Source organism: Sinohyriopsis cumingii, chromosome 17 (genome assembly GCF_028554795.1).
Source record: "Sinohyriopsis cumingii isolate HCF-2022 chromosome 17, ASM2855479v2, whole genome shotgun sequence".
In the NCBI taxonomy this organism is placed as follows: domain Eukaryota; kingdom Metazoa; phylum Mollusca; class Bivalvia; order Unionida; family Unionidae; genus Sinohyriopsis; species Sinohyriopsis cumingii.
Genome location: NC_142977.1, coordinates 69,601,983 through 69,626,327, shown reverse-complemented (window position 1 = coordinate 69,626,327; position 24,345 = coordinate 69,601,983). Strand labels below are relative to the sequence as shown.

The following is a 24,345-nucleotide window of genomic DNA, read 5'->3' as shown; positions in this document are numbered from 1 at the left end:
CAGACTAGTTGAAGTGAATGCTGAATATAGATAAGTTTTCTGTATATTTTCTGTTTTTATTCTGGGTCTAATCCATATGGATTTTCCCCTTTTGGCAAGACTTTTCACCAGCTGCAATTCCAGGTTTGTTGTAAAAATGTATCTTTTTCATATGTGCTGTAATTCTGACGTAATATATAGCTTACACTTTTTACACCCAAATTATACTTTTTTGCCACCTACATTAACTGTTATAATAATTGTGAAAATAATTTAAAATTAAATTATTGAGACCCTACCATATCATGATCGTATGTTAATGGAGTTCAGTATTAATCATTCAGAGGGAATAATTTAGAGAAAGCTTGAAAAAAAAAAATTACTTTATCTAATTGCAAATATTGATAATTTCACTTCCTCTTGCTTTAATTTGTTTAAAATATTCAATTTTACATTATAGGTGCACTAGATCCACGATGTAAAGTATGTGTATTCCTGGGTAGGACCAGCACAGATGGCCCCAGTCATCTGCAACAGAGCATGATTCTGGTTCCCATGGATATCATTGGAGTCAAGGTCATCAGGCCTCTCAGCATTATGGGATATGAAGATGCACCTGGTATTCACAACAATTGTCAATAACATTTTTATTCCATTTAATATCAGGGATTAATAGATTCCAGATCATATTTCAAAACTTAATAGGCTTAGAGCCATCCATAAATAATGTCACGCGATTTTGGGCGAATTTTTACTCCTACCCCCCCTCGTCACACATTTTTTAAACAAATTCCTTCCCTTCGTCACACATCGTCACAAATGTGTGACCCCCCTCCCCCTCAGGTGCGTGGCATCATTTATGGACGGTCCCTTAAATACTCAAAGCAGGTGAAAAACAAGTTTATTTAATATTAGGTATATGACCTTTAATTAATTAATATGATGAGAATTTGGCCTCTTGTCCTTTTGATGCTTCATCCTGCAATGGGCAGCAGCAGGGTGTAAATCCAAACCCACATATATGGGGAAATATTTGTAAAACTAAACATTGGTTAAACTTTAAAGTTTTGTGTGTGTGTGCAGCATCATTTCCCACCCAGTCACATTATTCTGACAACAGGCAGACCAGCCCTAATACTAACCTCTTAATGCTGAGTGTCTAGCAAGGCAGATGAAAGTACCATTTTTATAAGTCTTTGGTATGATTCTGCTGGGGTTCTTTAAAGTTTTGTAATATGTTGTAATGCAGAACACTTTTCTATGTTTACTAAGATCATTGGATCTTAATCCTACAAAAAGATCATTGGGTCTTAATCCTACAAAAAGATCATTGGGTCTTAATCCTACAAAAAGATCATTGGGTCTTAATCCTACAAAAAGCTAAATCAGATGATTATTCCTAGTAAATCTTGTTCTGCGTCATCCCATGCATCCAAATGTTGTTTTTGAAATTGAATATCTTCCTAAAAAATCCATTTTCTCAAAGAATAGTCAGTTTTAGTCATTGTTTTATCTATTTTTCTGACACAGATTTAAAATTTCACCAGTGGAAGTAAGCAACATTTGATGTATTAACAATTTGATCATCATATCTATTCAGTATATGTCCATAGTTGGGTTGGCCATTTTGGACCATCTGTACTGGCCATATAAGACCATCTATACTGGCCATATAGGACCATTTATAATGACCATATAGGACCATCTATACTGGCCATATAAGACCATCTATACTGACCATATAGGACTATCTATACTGACCATATAGGACCATCTATACTGGCCATATAGGACCATCTATACCGACTTTAATCTAGCAGCAGCATTTAAATTCTGTGCTGAAAAAGCATGTTCCCAAAAATTCATTAAGGTATGCAGCGTTATCATGCTTACTTTGTAGACATTTCTAGAAAGAACATTCGGTGATAGAATGGCAGGGATTTTTCAGTTTGAAAAGGATGACATGGACATGCTCAAAATGCATTGATTCCCTATCGTGATGGATATCCCCTAAATGCAGTGCAATTGACTTAACCCCTGTGCTATCCATGCCCTTAAGATTCTGAATATGAACATATGCTGAAGTTAAAATTTAATTTCTCTACAAAATTTTGTAAAAGTGCAACTTCTTAGCTACTAGGACATTTGCTGTCTTGCTGGCAGGCATTTGAAAGTTACTTTACCTCAAATTGATCATTTCTTAAATAGGTGGACATGCAGAGGTCGTATTTGAGAATGTACGTGTGCCAGTCTCCAACATAATCCTGGGCGAAGGTCGTGGATTTGAGATTGCACAAGGTCGTTTGGGGCCTGGGAGAATCCATCATTGTATGCGACTGATTGGTAATGCAGAGAGAGCCCTTGAACTTATGATAGAGAGGGTCAGTATAGCAAGCTGTGCTTAAAGAAAAAGTATTTTTCTCCAATCTTTTCAAATGTGTTTAAGGTAGGATTACAAATTGAGAATTTTCCACATATTGTGAACTATTTCTTGTGAAGGTAATATTCAACACCTGTAATTGCAAATAAGCATGAAATTATAGCAAATCTCAAGAAATAAATAGCAGAACTGTATCGTGAATACTAATTAATTATAAATATACAGTGTGACTCCGCTATAGCACGCTCCATTATAACACGAATTCGGATATAACATGATCTTGGCGTGTCTCCCGAAATTTCATATCCATGTATTTCCTCATACATGAAAAAAAAATTCTTTCTTAAAAGTACAAAAAAACATAAAAAGTTTATTTTATATTTTTCATTTATCATTTTGGGGAAGAGATCACATATGAATAATACAAGATGATTATGGCATGGCTTCTGAAATTTTTTATGTATTTTTCTCATACACGAAAAATAACATGTTAAAAGTTTATTCATGGATCACACAGGGCTTCACCAATGTCGCCAGTTGCGACTTTTTTTCCTTACTGGCAGCAAAATATACCATCTGGCGATTATTTGTTTGGGCGACATCATTGGCTGTTTAATTTTGTATACAACCATTGGTTTGAAGTGGAGAAATTCACAGGCCCCATGTAAGGAAGCTGCAAACTTGATATAAAATGTACTGAAATGTATCTATTGATACATGAACAAATTTGTGTCCATGTTGACAAACCATCTTAACTGTGCATTGTTATATCATAATCCGCTTGTGTTGACATCTAGCATGACTACTGTATGCTGTCAGATATCAGCTATATTTGTTGTTGACATTTCTAGTAGCAGAGACCAACTGAACGAATCATCTGATAATCTCTTTTGTTGGATTTTAAGCCAGTCTCTAATAAGTAATATATTTACATAGACTGATATTTGTATGTGGATGATAAGTAAATTTCGTCCTTTTTACTCAGAATTAAATCCTTCCGAACACTCACATTTTTTATAGTAATCCTTGCCATCAAATCAGAACAACTGTGTCTCTATCATCCATTTTTGACCCTTTTTTAAAATTTCTGACACATGCTTTGAAGGCAGCCAATCTGATTAAAATCAGATCTCCATTGTTATACATGAAGATCTGACAGCAACCACTTAAGGGTCATGTTCTGGTAACCTGTGTTATTCTTATAATCTCTAAATTTATCAGCCAATCAGATTAAGTCTTATATTTTCACATTTGGAGACTGAGCAATATGGATGAAGAACATGAATGTGTACTGAATGATTTAATTCATTTCAGAATTTTGAAAGCTGCATATCCATTGGCTAATTTTAAGGTCACCAGAACATGTCTCCTAAGTGATCATCATCAAATCTTCACCTAGGACAGCAGAGATCTAATTTTAATCAGATTGGGAATGTAGCATCACTCTGCTACCACAAATGTAAAAAAATAATAATAAAAAAATACACAAAAACCAACAAGTTTTTACTTGTTGGTCTATTCAATAGACATAGAGGAACAGTAACTACAATCGACCAAATGATGGCCATCCCTTTTTTAAAAACATACCCAGATAAAATAGTTTGCTGAAGTTTAAAAGAAAACAGGTTATCTTTGAAGCACTGATTGTTATGAAAACATACTCAGCAAATGGAAAACAATCAATATCAATCATGCAATACAATTATGTGATGTTGCCATTGCAATAAGAAATGGGCATTTGTTTGGTTCTTCAAAGCTGTCCTTTAGTGGTGACAAAAAAAACAACTGATGCACCCTTCACCAAAGAAAGCTGACTACTGTCTTCAGTAAAAACAAAGACCCTTTCTTCTAAGGAAGTCAGTACCAAACTTAAATAAAAGTAATTGAATTTGATGGACTGTTTCATTTTCTAACATTACTGGAACACGTTTACTGTGCCTTGAAAGTTTTCTTTTTGCAGGAAAAAGGTTTATTTTTTGCAAACACAACCAGTGGCAGCTTAAAATGCGCACTAACTTTTACCAACTTTGGATGTACTGAAAAGTAAACGTACTTCATCATTCGTTACATGATTGAGCTATTTTTTCCCACTGAATTCAGACCTATTTGACCTTTGACAAAATTATTGAATATTATAAATCTGTGTGGGTGCATATTTTTGATGGTATCACTTGTATTGTGGATTCAGTGTATGTGATGAGATTCATGGGTGAGTACATGGTGTTGATACTCATGCTATACATCAGACATGTATATATAAGCAGTATACACCTATATGAACCAATGCATGGTTCTCTGAATAAAGTAAAATATTATATATGCCATCTCTGTTCTCACTACAGGTGTATGTCTCATTTGATATGCATCAATTTAAGATGGATATGTGAGAGAGCTTGCTGGTAGCTTCTCATGGGTTGGTGGTTTTTTCTGGGTTTTCCTCCACCATTAATACTGGCCATCATTTACAGTCTTGTGCTGAAAAATGGTGTTAAACCCTATAACAATAACAACAAAATCGATATAAGATGGTATCTGTACCAGTGAAGTACATATTTTTGCACCCATATTTATTACCTAACCCCTTGTCCATTACAAATGTTGTGGGGTACATGCATGACATTTTTTCTTCAGCTAACTGACCTGGTTGCTTATAACACAGTTTGGTCTATAACACGGTCGGGTACTTTGGCTCCCAACTGCTGTGTTATAGCGGTGTCACACTGTACAGTCAAAACACAAAAGAAGGGTGCATGAATAAATAAGCTTTTTTCTTTCTGGCATTATTAACTAATAAGTTATAGTTGTAATGTTTGCCAATCAATGTGCTTCTTGCAAATGCTTGATAAGCAATTATACTTGCAGTAAAGGACACAGTGTAGTGATATTGTAAATGTGGACTGTGAAAATGATGGAATATACTCTAAATTCTCCTTCAAAATTAATTTTCTCAGCTGTTCATTTTGTTTTCGTTAAATATTTTTTTTTTACATGTACAGCTACTTCCCTGTTAATGTTGTGTGTATCCTGCACTTCATTTGCCAAAGTTAGCACATGTTACAAATATTTTTGTTGTTGTTGTTGTTGTAGGGTTTAACGCCATTTTTCAGCACACAATAGGCTATACATGGCGGCCAGTATTAATGGTGAAGGAAGAACCTGGGAAATCCCCAGAAAGAACCACCGACCCTCGAGAAGCAACTGGCAAGCTTTCTCACGTACCCACATTAATTTGGCCGAATCCCAGACTTGAACCCACGCAGACAGAGGTGAGATGGCAGTGAACCGTAACGGAGAGTGCTTTAGACCACTCGGCCACTTGGGGCCCCATCAAATATTTTTGTATTCATTAGCATGGTTAATATAGATCAATCTGTGTATTCTGCATGGTTAATACAGATCATACTGTGTATTCTGCATGGTTGATACAGATCATACTGTGTATTCTGCATGTCTGATACATATCATACTGTGTATTCTGCATGGTTAATACAGATCATACTGTGTATTCTGCATGGTTAATACAGATAATAATGTGTATTATGCATGGTTAATACATATCATACTGTGTATTCTGCATAGTTAATACAGATCATACTGTGTATTCTGCATGGTTAATACAGATCATACTGTGTATTCTTCATGGTTAATACAGATAATAATGTGTATTCTGCATGGTTAATACATATCATACTGTGTATTCTGCATAGTTAATACAGATCATACTGTGTATTCTGCATGGTTAATATAGATCATACTGTGTATTCTGCATGGTTAATACAGATCATACTGTGTATTCTGCATGGTTGATACAGATCATACTGTGTATTCTGCATGTCTGATACATATCATACTGTGTATTCTGCATAGTTAATACAGATCATACTGTGTATTCTGCATGGTTAATACAGATAATAATGTGTATTATGCAGGGTCAATACAGATCATACTGTGTATTCTGCATGGTTAATACAGATCATACTGTGTATTCTGCATGGTTAATACAGATCATACTGTGTATTCTGCATGGTTAATACAGATAATAATGTGTATTATGCATGGTTAATACAGATCATTCTGTGTATTCTGCATGGCTAATACAGATCATACTGTGTATTCTGCATGGTTTATACAGATAATAATGTGTATTATGCATGGTTAATACAGATCATCTGTGTATTCTGCATGGTTAATACAGATCATAGTGTGTATTCTGCATGGTTAATACAGATCATACTGTGTATTCTGCATGGTAAATACAGATAATACTATGTATTCTGCATGGTTAATACAGATCATAGTGTGTATTCTGCAAGGCTAATACAGATCATACTGTGTATTCTGCATCTTCAGACTAATGACAGGATAGCTTTTGGGAAACCATTGGCAGCTCAGGGAACCATCCAATCAGATGTCGCAAAGTCAAGAATGGAGATAGAACAAGCACGACTGCTGGTTCTAAAAGCAGCACACATGATGGACAGTTTTGGGAATAAGGTGGGAAGCTATTGAATACAAGCCATACACATATGGTTACCATACAAACCATATAACATATGGTTACCATATTGACCATATAACACATGGCTACCATACAGACCATATAACACATGGTTACCATACCATATAATCAGTTTACAAATTGGCAATAAACTAAAAGTGCAGTTTTTGCAAGCCTTTGAAGTAATCTACACAACCTTTTATTAAGTTATCAAAGCAAATCCAGCGATGTGAATGGAAAAGTGTTAAAGCTACAGTAAAAATCTAAATCACACACTCACACACACCAGACCAATCTAGCTGTTTGTTTGTTTCCCATGATTATGAACATGTTTAGATAAAAATAAAAGTTTTAATTTATCAGTTTTAATTTTTGCTGCTATAAGGAACCTTGCTGTTATGATTTCTGTGAACCAGACACAGTTGTTTACAAAGATTATTTGGTTTAATGATTTTCCTGGAGACACCCACAAAATCTTGGAGTTATCACATGTATGATTTTTGTAATAATAAACAACTGTTTTGTGTTACATAAATCATGTACTAAATTCCTGAATGTAACAAATGCATTCTTTGAACCAGGAACATCATACGTGCAACAGTTCCTGAAAAATCAGTTAAATTCCTGTTCTACCATCAAGTATACCCAGATCCCATCTTGCTGTTCACACCACCTGTTATATGGTTTTTTTTTACATTAAATGTATTGAGCAAATATGATTGTGAAAAGTGCTATGGAAAAAACATCATCAGCTTTGATTTATGACATGTCTACAAAAGATGTTATGTAAACTATTTGTCTGCAGTCCAGATAATGATTTTTGGCGTGTGAGTTGCAACGAGCAGAGTAAATGTATTTTTTCTTGTTCATTGCATTTTGTATGGACTCCAGAATTGTTACAGATTATCATCAGTCAAATTATTAAATAACGAGATTTCCAAAGTTTATCGCTTGGCCACATTGTTAAAGGAAGCAGTTTTAAATTTGCTGCTCAAAGAAAATGGCAACAGTATGTTTTATGAATTTATTGTTTAAAGTTCAAAATGGCAATTTATATTAACTTTTATTGCTTTTGTGTTCAGTTGTAACAGACTTGTTTTCTCATCCAACTTCCTCAATTTGTACATACTATTGCTTTGTAATTTATAGTTACTGATACTTTATTCCCTAGGTGGCAGCACAAGACATAGCAATGATCAAAGTTGTAGCTCCCACTATGGCACAGAGAGTTATAGACAGGGCAATTCAGGTAAATATTGTTTTATATTGTATAACATTGTGGAATAATATATACCAATGTCACATATAATATCAATGAGTCATTAATATGACTTAATTTGGAAATAATTTCTTTTTCTTTTTAGACATTATGTAATAGATGTTGTAAAACTCAGTCTCATAGAAGACTTTAAAGACACTGGGTATCCTTTTCCCTAATCATTAACAAATGTTTAAGAAACAATGCCATGATTTACTTTTCTCTAATCATTGACAAATGTTTAATAAACAATGCCATGATTTACTTTTCTCTAATCATTAACAAATGTTTAATAAACAATGCCATGATTTAATTTTTCCTAATATTAACTATGGAAAATAATGCTATACACTAGGACTAATTGTTGACACTTTAGAGAGTACATGTATCTTTGATTGTTGATAAATGCATATAATAATGCAGAATTATCTAAGTTGAGACTGACAGACACATGAGCTATGGTAGAGAACTGAGACTGACAGACACATGAGCTATGGTAGAGAACTGAGACTGACAGACACGAGCTATGGTAGAGAACTGAGACTGACAGACACATGAGCTATGGAAGAGAACTGAGACTGACAGACACATGAGCTATGGAAGAGTACTGAGACTGACAGACATGAGCTATGGAAGAGAACTGAGACTGATAAACACATGAGCTATGGAAGAGAACTGAGACTGAGAGACACATGAGCTATGGAAGAGAACTGAGACTGAACAGGCACATGAGCTATGGAAGAGAACTGAGACTGACAGACACATGAGCTATGGAAGAGAACTGAGACTGACACACAAATGAGTCAGGAATGCATATCAGCAACAGGCTTACATTGTACAATCAATCACGGATTAAATTAAATTCATATATCCATGATGAGTGTCTGCATGCATTGAAAAGCAAGATTTTTAGACCTTGTAGCATGAACTAATTTATATATTGTGTGCTACATTATCATTCAGTAATATACAATGCATGTAATTGCATGCTTACCCATCTTGCATTAGATATTGTTCCATTCTGTAAAGCAGTGTTGGTAGCAAACCTTGGTTACCAAACAAACTTAAAGCCGCAACAGAGGATAGATGTTTGTTAACAATGATATGCAGTAGAAGGATGTGGTGAATAAAAAGCTTTAAATCTACAACATTTGATGCAAGGAATATTAACTATAAGGTTTATTTCTTAAAGTTTAGAAATTTTGTTTTAAGTTGTGCATGGGCTGTAAGTCATGGCCAATACAAAGTCATGTGACCTATATCAAATGACAACAGTACCCTATCCAATCAAGCCTAGATAAGTACAATTCAGTCTGTGGTCAGTGAAATGTCATGCAAGTAGTCCACAGACATAGTATCCTGGGGTCAAGGGAACAGGTGAAATGACATATCCAAGTATAGTATCCTGAAGTAAATTGAAGGCACACACTGAAACTGGAGTGATGGCACAACCAGACATAGTATCCTGGGATCAAGGGAATGCATGCATTGGTACAGCTGTGTATTATATCCTTTGGTTAAGTGACAGATGTAATCATATAGCCAGGTATAGCATCCTGGAGTCATGAAGATATGCACACTACAACAGTTGTAATGACATAGCCAGACATTCTGTAGTCAAGGGGAGATGTACACTGAAACTTGCATGATGACATAACCAGGTATAGTATCCTAGGATCAAGAGAACATGTGTCCTTTGCTTAACTGATGCAGAACTTGTCCTAAAGTAAAATAGTGTTAACTTGTTCTGCCATGCATGGATCTTGGATAATTTCTTGTACATGTATGATATAGCTCAATTCCTTGTATACCATGACTTGGAATGCAGTTGGAGGCATAGTAATTGTATTATTTGGTTGCAGTATATGTACTTATTATAGTACCTCTGCCTGTGTGGGTTAGAGTCTCGGATTTAGGCAATGTCATTATGTGAGAAAGCTTGCCAGTAGCTTCTTGTGGGTCGGTGGTTCTTTCTGGGGTTTTCATGGGTTCTTCCTCCACCATTATTACTGGCCACCATGTATAGCATATCGTGTGCTGAAAAATGGCTTTAAACACTACAACAACAACAACAACAACAACTTATTGTAGTGAATTCAGATTTTAATGCATTCATATTAGTCATGCCACTAAACATCCATAAATCATAAATTGTGTTCTTCAATGTTTTCAAAGACATATTTAGGCACAATACTTTGATGTAGTGATTGCTTGAATAGTGCAGTGGTAGCACTTGTTTTGCCTCTGGAGTAACAAGTTCAATCCCCAGCACTGCCACAAAAGAGTAAATTGGTCAACCATTCAAGGTCAGCATTTCACTCAGGATTATCTGAATTCCTTCACCAAAACAAATCTTGGAATGCACATTTGAGCCTGTTGAGAGTGCCAAGTATAAGATGTGCCATTGAAAATGCTTAATATATGTCATACCCACGAGCCTTTTTAATATAGGTCATACCATAGTGAGTGCTTGATATAAATTTTGACATTGAGAATGATTCATGTATGTTATGCCATCAAATATGCTGAATAAAAGTGGTGCCATCGAGAGTGTTAACTATACAGTGATATTGGGAATGCCATTAGTTGCAAGAACTTGTTTTACAGCACTCATAAAGTATATGAAGGTTAAAGTGAAATGTCTGATTTTATTGTATATTAAGGAATTATTTGCAGATTTTTAACCCAGTAAATTTCCTTAATTGCTAAATATTTTCCAGGCATTTGGAGGTGCTGGTTTGAATAATGACATTCCTCTAGCGAAGATGTTGGCTTCAGCACGAATTTTGCGGATAGCTGATGGTCCCGATGAGGTACATCAGCAGTCTGTTGCAAGGATGGCATATAGAAAAGCTATCAAGTCAAAGATTTAAATCGAGAGACAGTGATAGTGACAATTAAATATATGATGTATCCATTATAGTTGATGTGTTTGTTTTTTGAGTGATCTTTTTAAACTAGCTTCAAATTTTCTACCATTATCGACATCATTGTCATCATACACGATGGTCTAATTAGTCTTGCTTTTGCAAACATTTTCTAGCATTACCAAGTGAATGAGTAATCTAAACAAGGTAACAAGAATGTATGTAGAATTATCAGTAATTGTGTATGAGTAATCTAAACAAGGTAACAAGAATGTATACGAAAGCAGCTTTAAAAGAAAATTAAGAGCCATCCACTCTGTTCCATAGAATATGTGTGAATAATTTGGACAAGAAGTAAGTGCTACAGTTTAGGTATATAAATGCATGGAATATGAGTAGTCGTACATTTGGTGGTGTATTTTATTTAATAAAAAATATACAATAGCTCGTTCAAAGCTTGAGTTTTTTAAGTAACCTGGAATATCAACATTAAATAAAGTTTGTTGTATCCTGTATTTCATGAATATGAGTAACAAACAGTATTTGAAATGAAGACAGGTTGTTACATGAAAATCATTACAAATTTACTAAACCCTTGTCACAAGAATTTGTATTGGTTAAAGTCACAATTTTTGAAGCAGAAAGCAAGAAGTTTTAATTTCATAACACCAGGAAGGAACTTGTTACATATTCATGCACACAACTACTATAAGCATGTTTATGCAGCCTTCTTGTGTGCTTTGATGTTATTTGTAAACACTGATTAAAATATAATTTTGTTTATTTCTTGAGATTTGGTATTTTGTTTGGTATAAAAATTGTAATTATAAGAACTGAGCTTTTTTTTTTACAGGATGTATGACATGAAACTGGAAAATCAGTCATACACTATGCACAAACATCTTTCATTTCACCATGGCCATTCATGTAATGTGTAATCTTGTTTTGAATTTCATGGCCTCATGAATCCTGTAAAATATTATTTTCAATTATTAAATGGCTTTTAAATGAATTCATATGTATATAATTACATGAAGAATGATTAATTTGTAGGTGCCTTGTATATCTAAGTAAGGTCTGTTCCAGTAAAACATATACCCCCCCCCCCGACGGCACTTCGAAAAAAACTTCTGTAGGAGGTTCTGTTTCAAACTATTTTGATTCTGACAGTGGAAAGTTGGTTAGGAAAATCACTTCTGTTGTGGGTTGTGTTAACAAAATGGGAAATCACTGGTGGGGTTGTCAGAAAACAAAAAAAACAATATATATTTAAAATCGGATCTAACCCCCTCCTAGTGGTTGAATGTGAATAAAACATTGGGTCTGACATATAGTCCTACAACCTGACGGCTAAATTAGCAGTGCTTCTTGAGCACATACACGCCTGTGGGATGTGGCACTAATTCCATCCCCCAGGAACATTTAGCATCCTGCTGTGCGGGAATAAACTTGTCGCACATGCCCTTCTGGGCGCACGCGACGTAAATCCAATCAATCAATCAATGCCGGTACACGTGAGTGCATGTAATTTATACGAATTCACGTACTTTTAAAGCAGTGATACGCGTTCAGCAAATTATGTCAATGTTGCAGATATAAAAAATGTGCTTTGCGCAGTATGCAATTTTTATTAAACTTTTAACTTTAAAAGTGCATTTCGGGACATAATTTGCGCTGCCGCAGCTGTCTCACAGCACTTGATGCGACATCCAGATATCTGGATACTTCATTTGGACATGAATGGCTGTTAAACTAAATTTGATTGGTTCATTTGGCCCTGGAACAAGCATTTTATGGTAGTTTTAGCCTTACTGTCATCAGGGAAGTTTTACAAATGCGTGTTTCGAATAAGGGTGACACAGCAAACCAAAATGGCTGAATCACAACACGGTTTGTCGTCAGACGACATTTTCAGTTGGAAAATACTGGCTGGTGATAGCTATGATGACAATGAATTTCATGTATATCGGACTGTTGGACATTGGGAAAATGTCACTGGAAATACCAGTGTGTGATTTTGAGCCCAAAATTGATGTTGAGTGCGAGTCCGATGTACGTGTTTGATGGACAATATGTCAGTTATATTTATGCAAGATACCCATGTCTGAACAAGCAGCCTATGGGAATGTTGGACTTAAAACCCTAATACAGCATTATGGAAGAGAAAAATCTGGCATAAGAGGCAGAAACACACTGATTCAAGGAAGTAAATCTTTGGCAAAGTTCATGTTAGTGAAAACTGACAGAGGTCTCGAAAACGCTTATAATCACACATATTTGGATGGCAAATTTTTTATTTAGGTGGGTGGTAAAATTCAAAGACTTGCCAGTCCTGCTCCAGTCACCTGCATAGTGGGAAAATGTGTTATCAGTTAGCTGTGCTGATATTTACAATGACAGAATTTAGTGGCTGAAAGTCCCCCCCCATTCGTCACCATTATAAGAGTACATCAAAAGAACATGCTGCTATAGCTGAGCGGCAGGATCAAAGGCTTCGACTTGCAGCTGGTTGGGAAAAATCTACTGATATTTACAGTGATTGAATTCAGAGGCAGAAAGACCCAGAGATGTACATGTGGTCATCAGTAAAAGTACATCAAATAAACAACTTTAGCTTTCATTATTGTGTTCATTTTCAAGTGTAATGGAATAAGCAGTGCACATGACTTTGGAATCATGACATGTTGAGACTTAGACTTGAATGAGTATTTTGGGGTTCATTGGTAAACCAAGGAAGATTGTAATGAGATTCAGGAGAGTGCTAAAATTGCTAGAACTAATGGTTTGGAAGGGACATTAGCCAAGTGTAAGAAAGTGTGTGATGCCTAACTTAGTGCTTTGAATAAGACCTTCCTTGGATCGAAAAAATTCAGACAATCTCTGATGGACAAACAATAGCTATGTCAGTGAATGAATGTAGAAATTAAACTTTATGGCAACCAATAGTTCTTATAATTTGCATAGTTTTCTGAGAGGGGACTGCAACTTTTGCTGGTGGGACTCATATTTTTACCAAAATGGGAGCCGTGGACTCTTAGTTTTAAAATCCTAACAAGACCTCTGGTTCAAAACTTTTCTTTTAGGAACAGAGATATCCAAGAGAGAATACTCATGGGGCCATACCTGTGAGATGTTGAAAATTGCACAACCATAAAGAACAGTAACTTGTTCAAGCTGGTTATGCATATGCGTTTCAGACAGCAGGCAATGAAAGGAGTTCACAGCACAGAATAATATTCATATACAGAGGAGGAGGATCATATTAAATTCAGAAACAATTAACAGATTAATGCTCATAGGGAACATCAGAGAATCCCCATACAACATAATTAAGTGCGTGTAGATCTCTAGTTGGCAGAACCACTATGGCAACAAAAGAATAAAGAGACAAACTTTTATATCATGCAGATGTATGACCAAATGAAGTCCATGCTCTCTATGTGCAAACATTAAATGACATTAAACATAAGAGACTGACTGATCTGTGTAAACACAAAGCAAGGTGGATAAAATTTGTCCTGTTTGTGTTCGGTTCTTCCTATGTAAATTTTGATCATGGTTGTATTTTATGCAGATCTTTTGGCACTTGGTTCCAAGCCATCATTTGGTATTTGTATTACAAATTGGATAACTAAAAAAGTCTATTATCTAATACACTACATTTTTAAGCAGTGTCATTAACTACTGATGAATTGATGTAAAATACTTGATGTCATTCTGATATATGGATTCTTTACTACACTACTAATCTGTTCATCCTGATTCTTTTTTTTACCATCTCCTTAGTCTTACTGGTACCAGTGCTTTTAATAAAATTGTAACTTCTATTTTCTTGCAATCTAAATATTTGTAATGATGTGTTGTTGTGAAAAGGTAAAATGTGCTTAGTGTTGTAAAATCTAAAACTATTAATTAGCAAGGGACTGAAGTAAAAAGTGGTAGAAATTATTGCCATATTACAGTGTTATTAGAAACAACAGAATAGTTGTACAAGATGTATTTTGCAAAGTTGTAGAACTAGCGCTTGTATTGTCACCACATATTCTACTTAAATAATAATATCATTATTTCTGTATATTCCTATCAGTATTTTCCCAGTGGTAGTAATTTTCTGATCTGATGTTGTTCATTTCTTGTCCAATTTTACACATCAAGAATTCTCAAAGTATCATTAAAAAAACAATGTAATCTGCACCAAATTGAGTTGTTTAAGAATAAATCAATTTTTTTAACCCAAAAATCACTGAAGCTATGAGTTCTTGCATTAAAGTCTCACATTAAATAACATTTGAAGTAGCCACAATAGTTGTTTAGGATGCAACTATACCAATTTCACCTTTGGTATATCCAAATCTTGAATGTGATGGAGGAACATAGCTCCAAAATAAACACATCAATTTTAGAACCTGTTCATTGACTATGAATCAAGTATCCGAGTCCAACTGAATTGTTAGAAATTTTTTTTTTCTTTTGACAACATCGTAATTAGCTGTGAAGTATGGAGTAAACCTATGGTCTTTCTGCCATCCCAACCAAGACCCCACCACAACCACGTGACCATGCCCAATGACATCACAGTAATAATCGCTATACAACTAGAGATGACATCTCTTCCAGAATTTTGATTTCAGTAGAGCCTTAACAGACTGGAACAGTGAAAAAGAGTGACAGATATTTAAGTGTTAGGGAGATATTTAACAATGGCTATTCCTCCAGCCATGACTTCCTCACTGGAGATCACACACACACCAAACTTAGAGTAAATCCTGAAAGCCTGGCATCACTGCAGGGGAGATAACTTGACTATTCGATTGTATTGGTCTAAGGTTATCCCATGGTATTTCTATTACTTGAACATTATTTTACTGTGTGTCCAGTCAGCATGGTCAAAAAAGGCTTACAACCATTGAGAGTTGTTAAAGGACTCACATTACTACAGATGTGAAAGAACGAGAACCATTTTATAAATCAGTGAAGATAAAATAGAGTATATATGGGTTTGACTGCCCCTGATTGGTTGATAATGAAAGTAAGATTTTAGTAAAAACAATTTTTTGAGAGCTTGTCCCACTTGTAACTAAAAAAAGTGAGGGACATTGTTTTATTAACATAATTTCTGTCCCTTTACAGACCTGAGTTTGGATGATTCATTACTGAAATCAGAGGCTGACTCTTTGGTGCAGTATTGAAAGCACACATTTCAAATTTGTATAGATCCAGAAAATGGTGCGGCTGTTATGATTTTCTTTTCACAAAAGCTGTCATCAAAGATGTGTCCATACTGATACAAATTTGATCATGAGCACTCGAACTTTTAAGTTACTGAATTTTAATATCATGGTGTTTGTACAGGTTTACAGTGGGAACTGAATTAGTACAGAGAGTCCTGAACTCTTGAGTTTTGTGCAGAAATATGGAATCCAAGCAGAATACATCCAGAAATTTAGAGGTTTTATATCTTGTAGAGGTTTTCAATCTTGGATTTAGTCTCCCTGTTACGTTTCACACTGATATGCATATTCACAGAACATTTGTATAGTAGTAGGAAAAGTAAGTGAGAAATTTAGATACATATCATAAACAAGAAAAACAGTATGTGGGGGGACAAGATCATAAGACCAGGCTGAAATGGAGAAGTATAATAAAAACAATAATGAGTTGAAGTGTGCCTCTTTTTTTATGTGTGCATTATTTTCTCAGCTTCAGTAAGAAATTTCATCAAAAGGAAGACAGTAAAGGGTGTACAGTTAACTAAACCAATTTGAATTTAGCTACTTAAAAGATGTATCAAATTGATTTTAACCTTCTGGTCTCTTTCTGTCCATTCTGGTGATATGTCCACTGAATCAGAATGGTTGGAAAAATATTTGTCAAATTTAAAAATTTAAAAATCTTTTGGCAGATTATGATTATACACTACTTCTGTCTGAAAGATGTGAATAATTTTATTTCTTGGTTTGTTGATTATGGTTGTTGCTCAGTTCAAATGCATCATTGAAAAACATTGATGCATTCTCATACTTTGTTACAAATATTTATTACAGATGCATATCTCCAGATATTGGTGAATATAACTTGAATACGTTATAACTGTTCTAGTTGGAACAATGAACATTGTTAGAGAAAATTTAAGTGAGCTAAAATGTAAACATTTCGGCATTGTGTGATGCAGGATTGCTCAAGACTTTTTAATCTCATATGCTCACCATGAAAAATCCATTTGTACCAACTGATGATGACGTTTAGGTAACTGTCAGAAAGGCTTAATTGACGATATTCAAAGGTCTACAAAAATTACTTGAGTCAAAAGTTATAAACTCATACAGCTGTGGCAAAAATGATGACTAGTACCTTTGCTGCTGTTGCCACAGTTGATTCATTGGTTGATTTAATTTGGTTTCATTTGTTTTTGTGTGTGATTTTTTAACAATATATTGGGTGGAGGAAGAACCCTGAAAGACCACCAACCTAAACAAGCATCCTATACCACTCTGCCATGAAAGCCCCTCAGGCCATAGATACAAGTCTCATATGAAAGACTAGAAGTGGGAGATAGAACCTATGACAACTGGATTGAAAGTTCAGAATGTTACTGCTAGGCCATCAGTGATGATGATGATGCTGTTGACAATACAGTTAACTGCAATGACATTGATTTTATGAGTACTCTGGGAAAAATGATGACTTTGATCCATTTTTTAAAATCTAACTTATGATATAAAAATGTTTGACTTGCTATATTGTTTTATAACTTTATATTAGTCTTCCAACAAGGCATAAAAATAAGACATTGGTGACTAAAAAAGATGTTCTTACAAGAAATGATATAGTGTAAAAGTAGACAGAAATAATGCAACATTACTTTCACAGGCATCAATGGGTTTTTTCTGACAAATCATGTATTATAAGTTTACCAAAACATTTATTCAAAAAATAATAACAAGGAATCATAGAATCTGACCAAACATTTAAAGCAATACAATATTAAACTATTATTCTAATCAAAAGCAGCGTGCCTGAGAACAAAAAAAATAGCAAGACATTGTGATCACTTTAGTAAACACACAGTTTAGTAAGGATACAAATTCATGATTTCTGTATTAGAATAGAAATATCTATTATAAAATCTGTATTTATGGATGTTAAATTAGTAGGTATTAAGGGACTGATCAATGACATCTACAAATAATAAGCCACCATGAAAATTTGTGATTTCACAGTATCAGAGACATACTTGGCTGACAGTGGCTGAGAGACAAACAAACAAAATGACAAAAGATTGATTATAATGAATGAATACAAATAAAAAGATGCAGTAGATTATATGATCCATAAGAATTCAGTAGATTACCTCCAGCCAGCTGTCATTTAAATCGCTTCTGTCCCCAACTCAATATTAAAATCGCTTCTACCGCCCACTAACCCACAGCCAGAAATTATGTTAAAAAAATATGCTTCTGTAGGGGGCAGTGTTTTTCTATTAAAACACATCTGACAGTGGATCATAATATTTTTAAATTGCTTCTGTTGTGGGTTGGTTGAATTTGAAAGTGCCTTCCCCCTGGGGGGTATATTTTTTACTGGACCAGTCCTAATCTAATTTCATATAGAAGTAATACCTATGTATAATTACATGTAGAAACGTTACCTTATATATAGCTTGTATATCTTATTATAGGTAGAATGATTACCTAATATATAATTTGTATATCTAATTTACCTGTTGAATGATAACCTAGTACATAACTTGTATATTTGATTAAATGTATAATTATTGTCTGATATATATCTGGTATATTTCGTTACATCTAGAATGATTATCTGATAAACCTTTCATTACATCTAGAATAATTATCTAATACATCTTTCATTACATCTAGAATGGTTATCTGATATACCTTTCATTACATCTAGAATGGTTATCTGATATACCTTTCATGACATCTGATACACCCTTCATTACATCTAGAATGGTTATCTGATAATAATAATAATAATGAGGACTTTGTTTAGCGCCTAATCTTTAGAAGCTCTAAGTGCTTTACAACATTAGACAACACCTATAAGATAAAAAACATATAATAATATTATTACAAAAACAAACACCATAAAATTAGAAAAACATTAAAATATTAAAAAACATGCTGAGAATATTTCAGGAAGGAAACATTATTAGGTCTTTAAGTTTGTTCTTGCAGTCGAAATAAGTGAGTTTTGAGAGCCGTCTTCAATGTGATCACTGTGTCTTTGTGTCTAAGTTCAGTGGGCAATTCATTCCACGTTGCTGGGCCCTGGTATGCAAAAGAACGCTGTCCATATGACTTTGTTTTCATAGTGGGAATAATGTATATACGATTGTCAGAAGAGGAGCCTAAGTATCTTGCTGGTGTGTACATATGGGTGAGATCGGATAGGTATGTTGGACTAGAGTCTGACAGTGAAACGTAGCACAGAGAACAAATTTTGTGTTTGATTCTGGATCGAATGGATAGCCAGTGTAGGGTACAGAGCAGCGGGGAGGTGTGCTCTGATCGTGGTACTCTAAGTATGATCCGAGCAGCTGTGAACTTTTTGAAGTTTCTGGAGTAGATATTGAGATGAACCAGACAGAATTGAGTTACAATAGTCCAGTCTTGAAAGTACTAATGAACACATAAGTGTTTTAGTGGCATCAGCTGAAAGATATTTGTGAATTGAGCTGATGCGTCTCAGCTCAAGATATGCAGCCTTGCATATGTTCACGACATGTTGGTGCAATGTGAGAGTACTGTCCAGAGTAACTCACCTAGGTTTTGTACTGATTGTGTGAATTTAATGTTGGCGTTGCTGATATGTATTGTTTGAGGTAAAGGATGTGAATGAGAAAGTCTTTGTGTTGTGATCAGAATGGCTTCAGTTTTATCATCATTCATCTGCAGCTTGTTACATGTCATCCATGATTTCACGTCAGAAATGCACCTCTCTGCACCTTGGATGGTAGCATCAACTTCAGTTGGGTGGCTGGATTTGTATATTTGGGTGTCATCAGCGTACAGTTGGTGAGACACTGGATGATGAGCTATGACACTTGAGAGCGATGGAGTGTACAGAATGAAGAGAGCAGGTCCAAGAACAGACCCCTCTGAAACACCACAACATAGATCAACTGGGCTGGAGTGTATTCCATTTGCAGATACAATTTGTGTCCTGTTGACCAAGTAGGACTTGAACCACAGTAAGGCTGTATCATGAATGCCAAATACATGCTGGAGACAGTGAAGTAATATATCATGGTCTATTGTGTCAAATGCTGCAGACAAATCAACACAGAGAGAATGTCATTAACTACTTTTAGAAGAGTAGTTTCAGTACTGTGGTAAGGGCGATATGCAGATTGTACATTGCTAAAAAGACTATTTGAATTTAGATGAGATACAAGCTGGGATAGAACAACCTTTTCTAAGATTTTTGATGTAAATGGGAGATTAGAAACTGGGCGGTAGTTCTTTAAATCGTTATGGTCTGGTGTTGGTTTCTTCAGCAGAGGCTTTACAATGGCAGTTTTGAAAAATGATGGGAATTCCCCGGATGAGAGAGAGGTATTAATAACATCAGTTAGTGAAGGCAATACTGGATCTAAGCACTCAAGCAGCAGTGATGTTGGAATTGGATCAAGTTCACATGACTTTGATGCACTCTTCATCAGGATAATTTGTACATACAAAATCCATAGAGACAGGTTCAAATGCTGCTAATGGTTGCCGCTCAAATTCTGTATCCCAACTGTATGGTGACGACAAGTGAATTGAAATTGTGGTGTCAAGCTTATCTCTAATAGTTTGTACTTTGTCATGGAAGAAATTTGCAAACATGTTGGGAAGGTCAGCTGGAGAGAAGGTAGTTGGAAGTGGTGTTGATTTGTTCCTTGACATTAGCTTGTTAGTAATCTCGAAGATCTTAGTAGTGTAGTGGGCTGATTTCGCTGATACACCTTTCATTACATCTATAATGGTTATCTGATATACCTTTTATTACATATAGAATGGTTATCTGATATACCTTTCCTTACATCTAAAATGGTTATCTGATACACCTTTCATTACATCTAGAACTATTATCTGATATACCTTTCATTACATCTAGAATGGTTATCTGATATACCTTTCATTACATCTAGAATGGTTATCTGATATACCTTTCCTTACATCTATAATGGTTATCTGATATACCTTTCATTACATCTATAATGGTTATCTGATATACCTTTCATTACATCTCTAATGGTTATCTGATATACCTTTCATTACATCTACAACATCTTTCATTCCTTTGTGCAATGCATACACCATGCAGGATGAACATGATGGAATTAGTTTCTGCTATTACAGTGATAACTCACTATAAAATGTCTCATTATAACACTACCCTTTATATAACACTAGCCTTGGGTCCATTATACTTATTGAATTTCGATTTTTCTTTCTATTATTCCTAAGTATAAGATGGCCTTGGAAAATGTTTGTGTTGCAGTTAAATAGCAACATAGTAACATAGTATTGTTTCTCCATTTCTCTGAATTACAAATAATGATCCCCATCCATAGAAAATCAACTGGGAACATTTTGATACTTCCTACCTCACCATCTATCTATCCATTATACAAATGTCTCAACCATAGAGCTCAATCCTTCCTTATGAGCAAGGCTTCTGGCTTTAGAACAGTGGCTTTATGGGTCAGCTATTCAAAACATTTTGTCAAAGTGTTAAAAAAAATGAGAGCCCTTCGTAAAATAAAATCATCCAAGATAAATAGTTACTACTGTGATCTCCTTGGTTTGCTACATTTCTCTGAATGATGCTTATGGGGGCGCTCACCAGTTAATATGTACTTTTGAGAGAGTAACATATGTAAGGTGAAGTAGTTCGCATTTAAAACATGCACAATGGAGAAAATGTTGGCATACCTCTATGCTACATTAATGTAATGTGGATGATATTTCTTAGGATATTGTACTTTTGGAAATTTTACATGATTTAAGCACACTGCTAACTAAAGTTACTGCTCCCTTGAGTTAAAAAATCAGCCTGAATTAGTCTAAAGTACACTATACATAGCAGCTATTAAAATAGGGAAAATGAATTTTGCCAGACTTAAGACAATACCAGATTCTGAACGTGCAACGAATGAATTACCAAATATATAAAATGTAAAAAAATATTATCAGCTCATTTTTATACAATTTACCTCTGAAGTTCAGGAAGTGAAAATGACCAAGTAGAGCTAGCACTTTTTTGAAAGGTGCAGTGCACATCTGAAGTAAGGCCAAGCTGTATACTCTATAACCCATAGTACACCCATCAATCATACACCAAAATAAAGGGAATTAAAGGTTCTTTGAATTATACCTAAGATATACAAGGTCTTTTTTAAATAGCCAGTACAACCAGTGTGGAAATCCAGGGAAATTCTTTTTATTTAAAATCCTAAGCCTATGCAAAATACGAAACTGTAAAGCACCACCTATAGTAAATATTATGAACACAGCCATGTTCCAGATTTGTTACCTCCATTTTGGATAACTGACCAAGTGGAGATAATTAATTGGCTCTAAATTTGCTCTAAGAAAAGTTTTTTTTTTAAAAAACAAAGGTAGCAGACCAAAGACACAAAAGTAGCAGCTATTTATTATAACAAACTAAGTTGGAAGGAGGCAGTCAGCCTGTCTGTCTGTCAGTTCTAATTCTTTTAACTTATTGTCTCCTGAACCATTTGAGACATCTTCATCAAACTTGGTATGATTCAGTGTCATGACTAGGCAGTGGGTTCTTCAGAATATTGACTGAACCTGTTAAGTCAGCATTATAATACTTAATACTATTTAATTAAAAATTATGTCTGCCAGTCTGTCATTTATTTTTGATAAATATTTACTGAACCATTTTAGATATCATTTTGAAACTTATTATGTGTTTGTATCATTACAAAAGTTTGTATTCCATATAAAAGTTGCCTTTGAATTCTCACATTATTACTTTTCAGCAGTTGTGTTACTGGAGAGGTCAAAACAGTTTTCTCTGAATATGAAGACACAAATAAAGAAATTAAAAAACAAAATAAAAAAGCACATAAAAAACATCCTAAAATAAAATACCATGAAATGACATGGCATGACATGACCTACTAGATGAGTGAATGAATGAATGAATGAATGAATGAATGAATGAATGAATGAATCATTGAATCAATGAATGAATCAATGAATGGAAGGAAGGAAGAAATGTACTTAAGACAGCATTGTCAGGCCAGCATGGTCTATTAAAATAAAGACCACACTCTTTATTTTCTTCTTCTTACTCAACACATCCATCCATCCATCCATCCATCCATGATAGACATAATTTGATATGGATGTGGGTGGATGTATATGATATATCATGATACCTGTATAATTCCATGTTACAATTTCAACTTTATCATGCAGTATGCAAAGACACCATGGTCAATGCAATGCCCATAACATTTGCAGCACTGCCTATTATTGTTAATGGAATGAGGTTCTAGAATCAGGTGATCCACATTCACACACAAACTATTGTGGCATAAATGGGATGTATGGAGCTCGTTTAGAATAGTCAGACTTCTCAACTTTACCATTGAGTTATTTCAAAATACTTGGATTGGAGTTATTTAAAATTACTTGGATTTAAAAGGATTAGTTAATTTTTTTCCTGGAAAATATGTGAGCTCATGTGAAATTGTTGAACAAGGACAGTTTGTATAAAAATTATTCTGATTTCCAAAACTGGAGTGATATTTCTTGTTTTTACAAGGAACTGTAGACTTCAACACTACAGATTACAGCATATGTCATCGTCTTCCATCTTGGAGTCTTCTTCGGGACTCGAACTTGAAATCATTAGAACATTTTGTTATTAGGACTTCAAAAAATTTATTTGTGGATTACTCTTGGATTATTTTTGGATTTGATTCTTAAAACCGTAAGTTCATATTTTTTCATTTTTACAGAATTTTTCCAGGGAAATAAATTGTATTCTTCAAAGCTTTTTGTTTTCACTCTTTCTTGTGTTACTGTTTATTCCAGCCTAAATATGTTCATTTCAGTATAGTTCTAGGTTTTTGAATTTTCTTTTAATGTGACAGATTCTCGTCTCTAATAATTACTAATATTTCTATTTTGTGAACATCAGGATCATGTTAAAAGGTTATTTTCCATTCAGTAATAGGTTTGTTTTAGAAATTGCTAATTGTGACTTGAGGTCGAGTAGAAAACTACCGGAATATAAACTAGTAACAGAGAGGATTTATCTTTTATGCATTAACTTCTAGCACAACCAAGTTTTATTATATGTTGTGTCCAGTCTT

General features: G+C 34.6%; 1 protein-coding gene across 3 annotated transcripts in view; it reads left to right on the top strand.

Annotated features, from left to right (window-relative positions):
- LOC149779188 (acyl-CoA dehydrogenase family member 10-like) overlaps positions 1 to 24,022 on the top strand; it is an 89,801-nt gene extending 65,779 nt beyond the window's left edge. For all 3 annotated transcript variants that reach the window (XM_089939759.1, XM_089939758.1, XM_089939760.1), the window contains exons 18-22: positions 440 to 598; positions 2,188 to 2,360; positions 6,710 to 6,853; positions 8,029 to 8,106; positions 10,836 to 24,022. In XM_089939759.1, the coding sequence (XP_089795885.1) occupies positions 440 to 598; positions 2,188 to 2,360; positions 6,710 to 6,853; positions 8,029 to 8,106; positions 10,836 to 10,988 (707 nt within the window). In that variant the 3' untranslated portion in view covers positions 10,989 to 24,022. The remainder of the gene's footprint in view (positions 1 to 439; positions 599 to 2,187; positions 2,361 to 6,709; positions 6,854 to 8,028; positions 8,107 to 10,835) is intronic.
- The last annotated feature ends 323 nt before the right edge of the window (positions 24,023 to 24,345 follow it).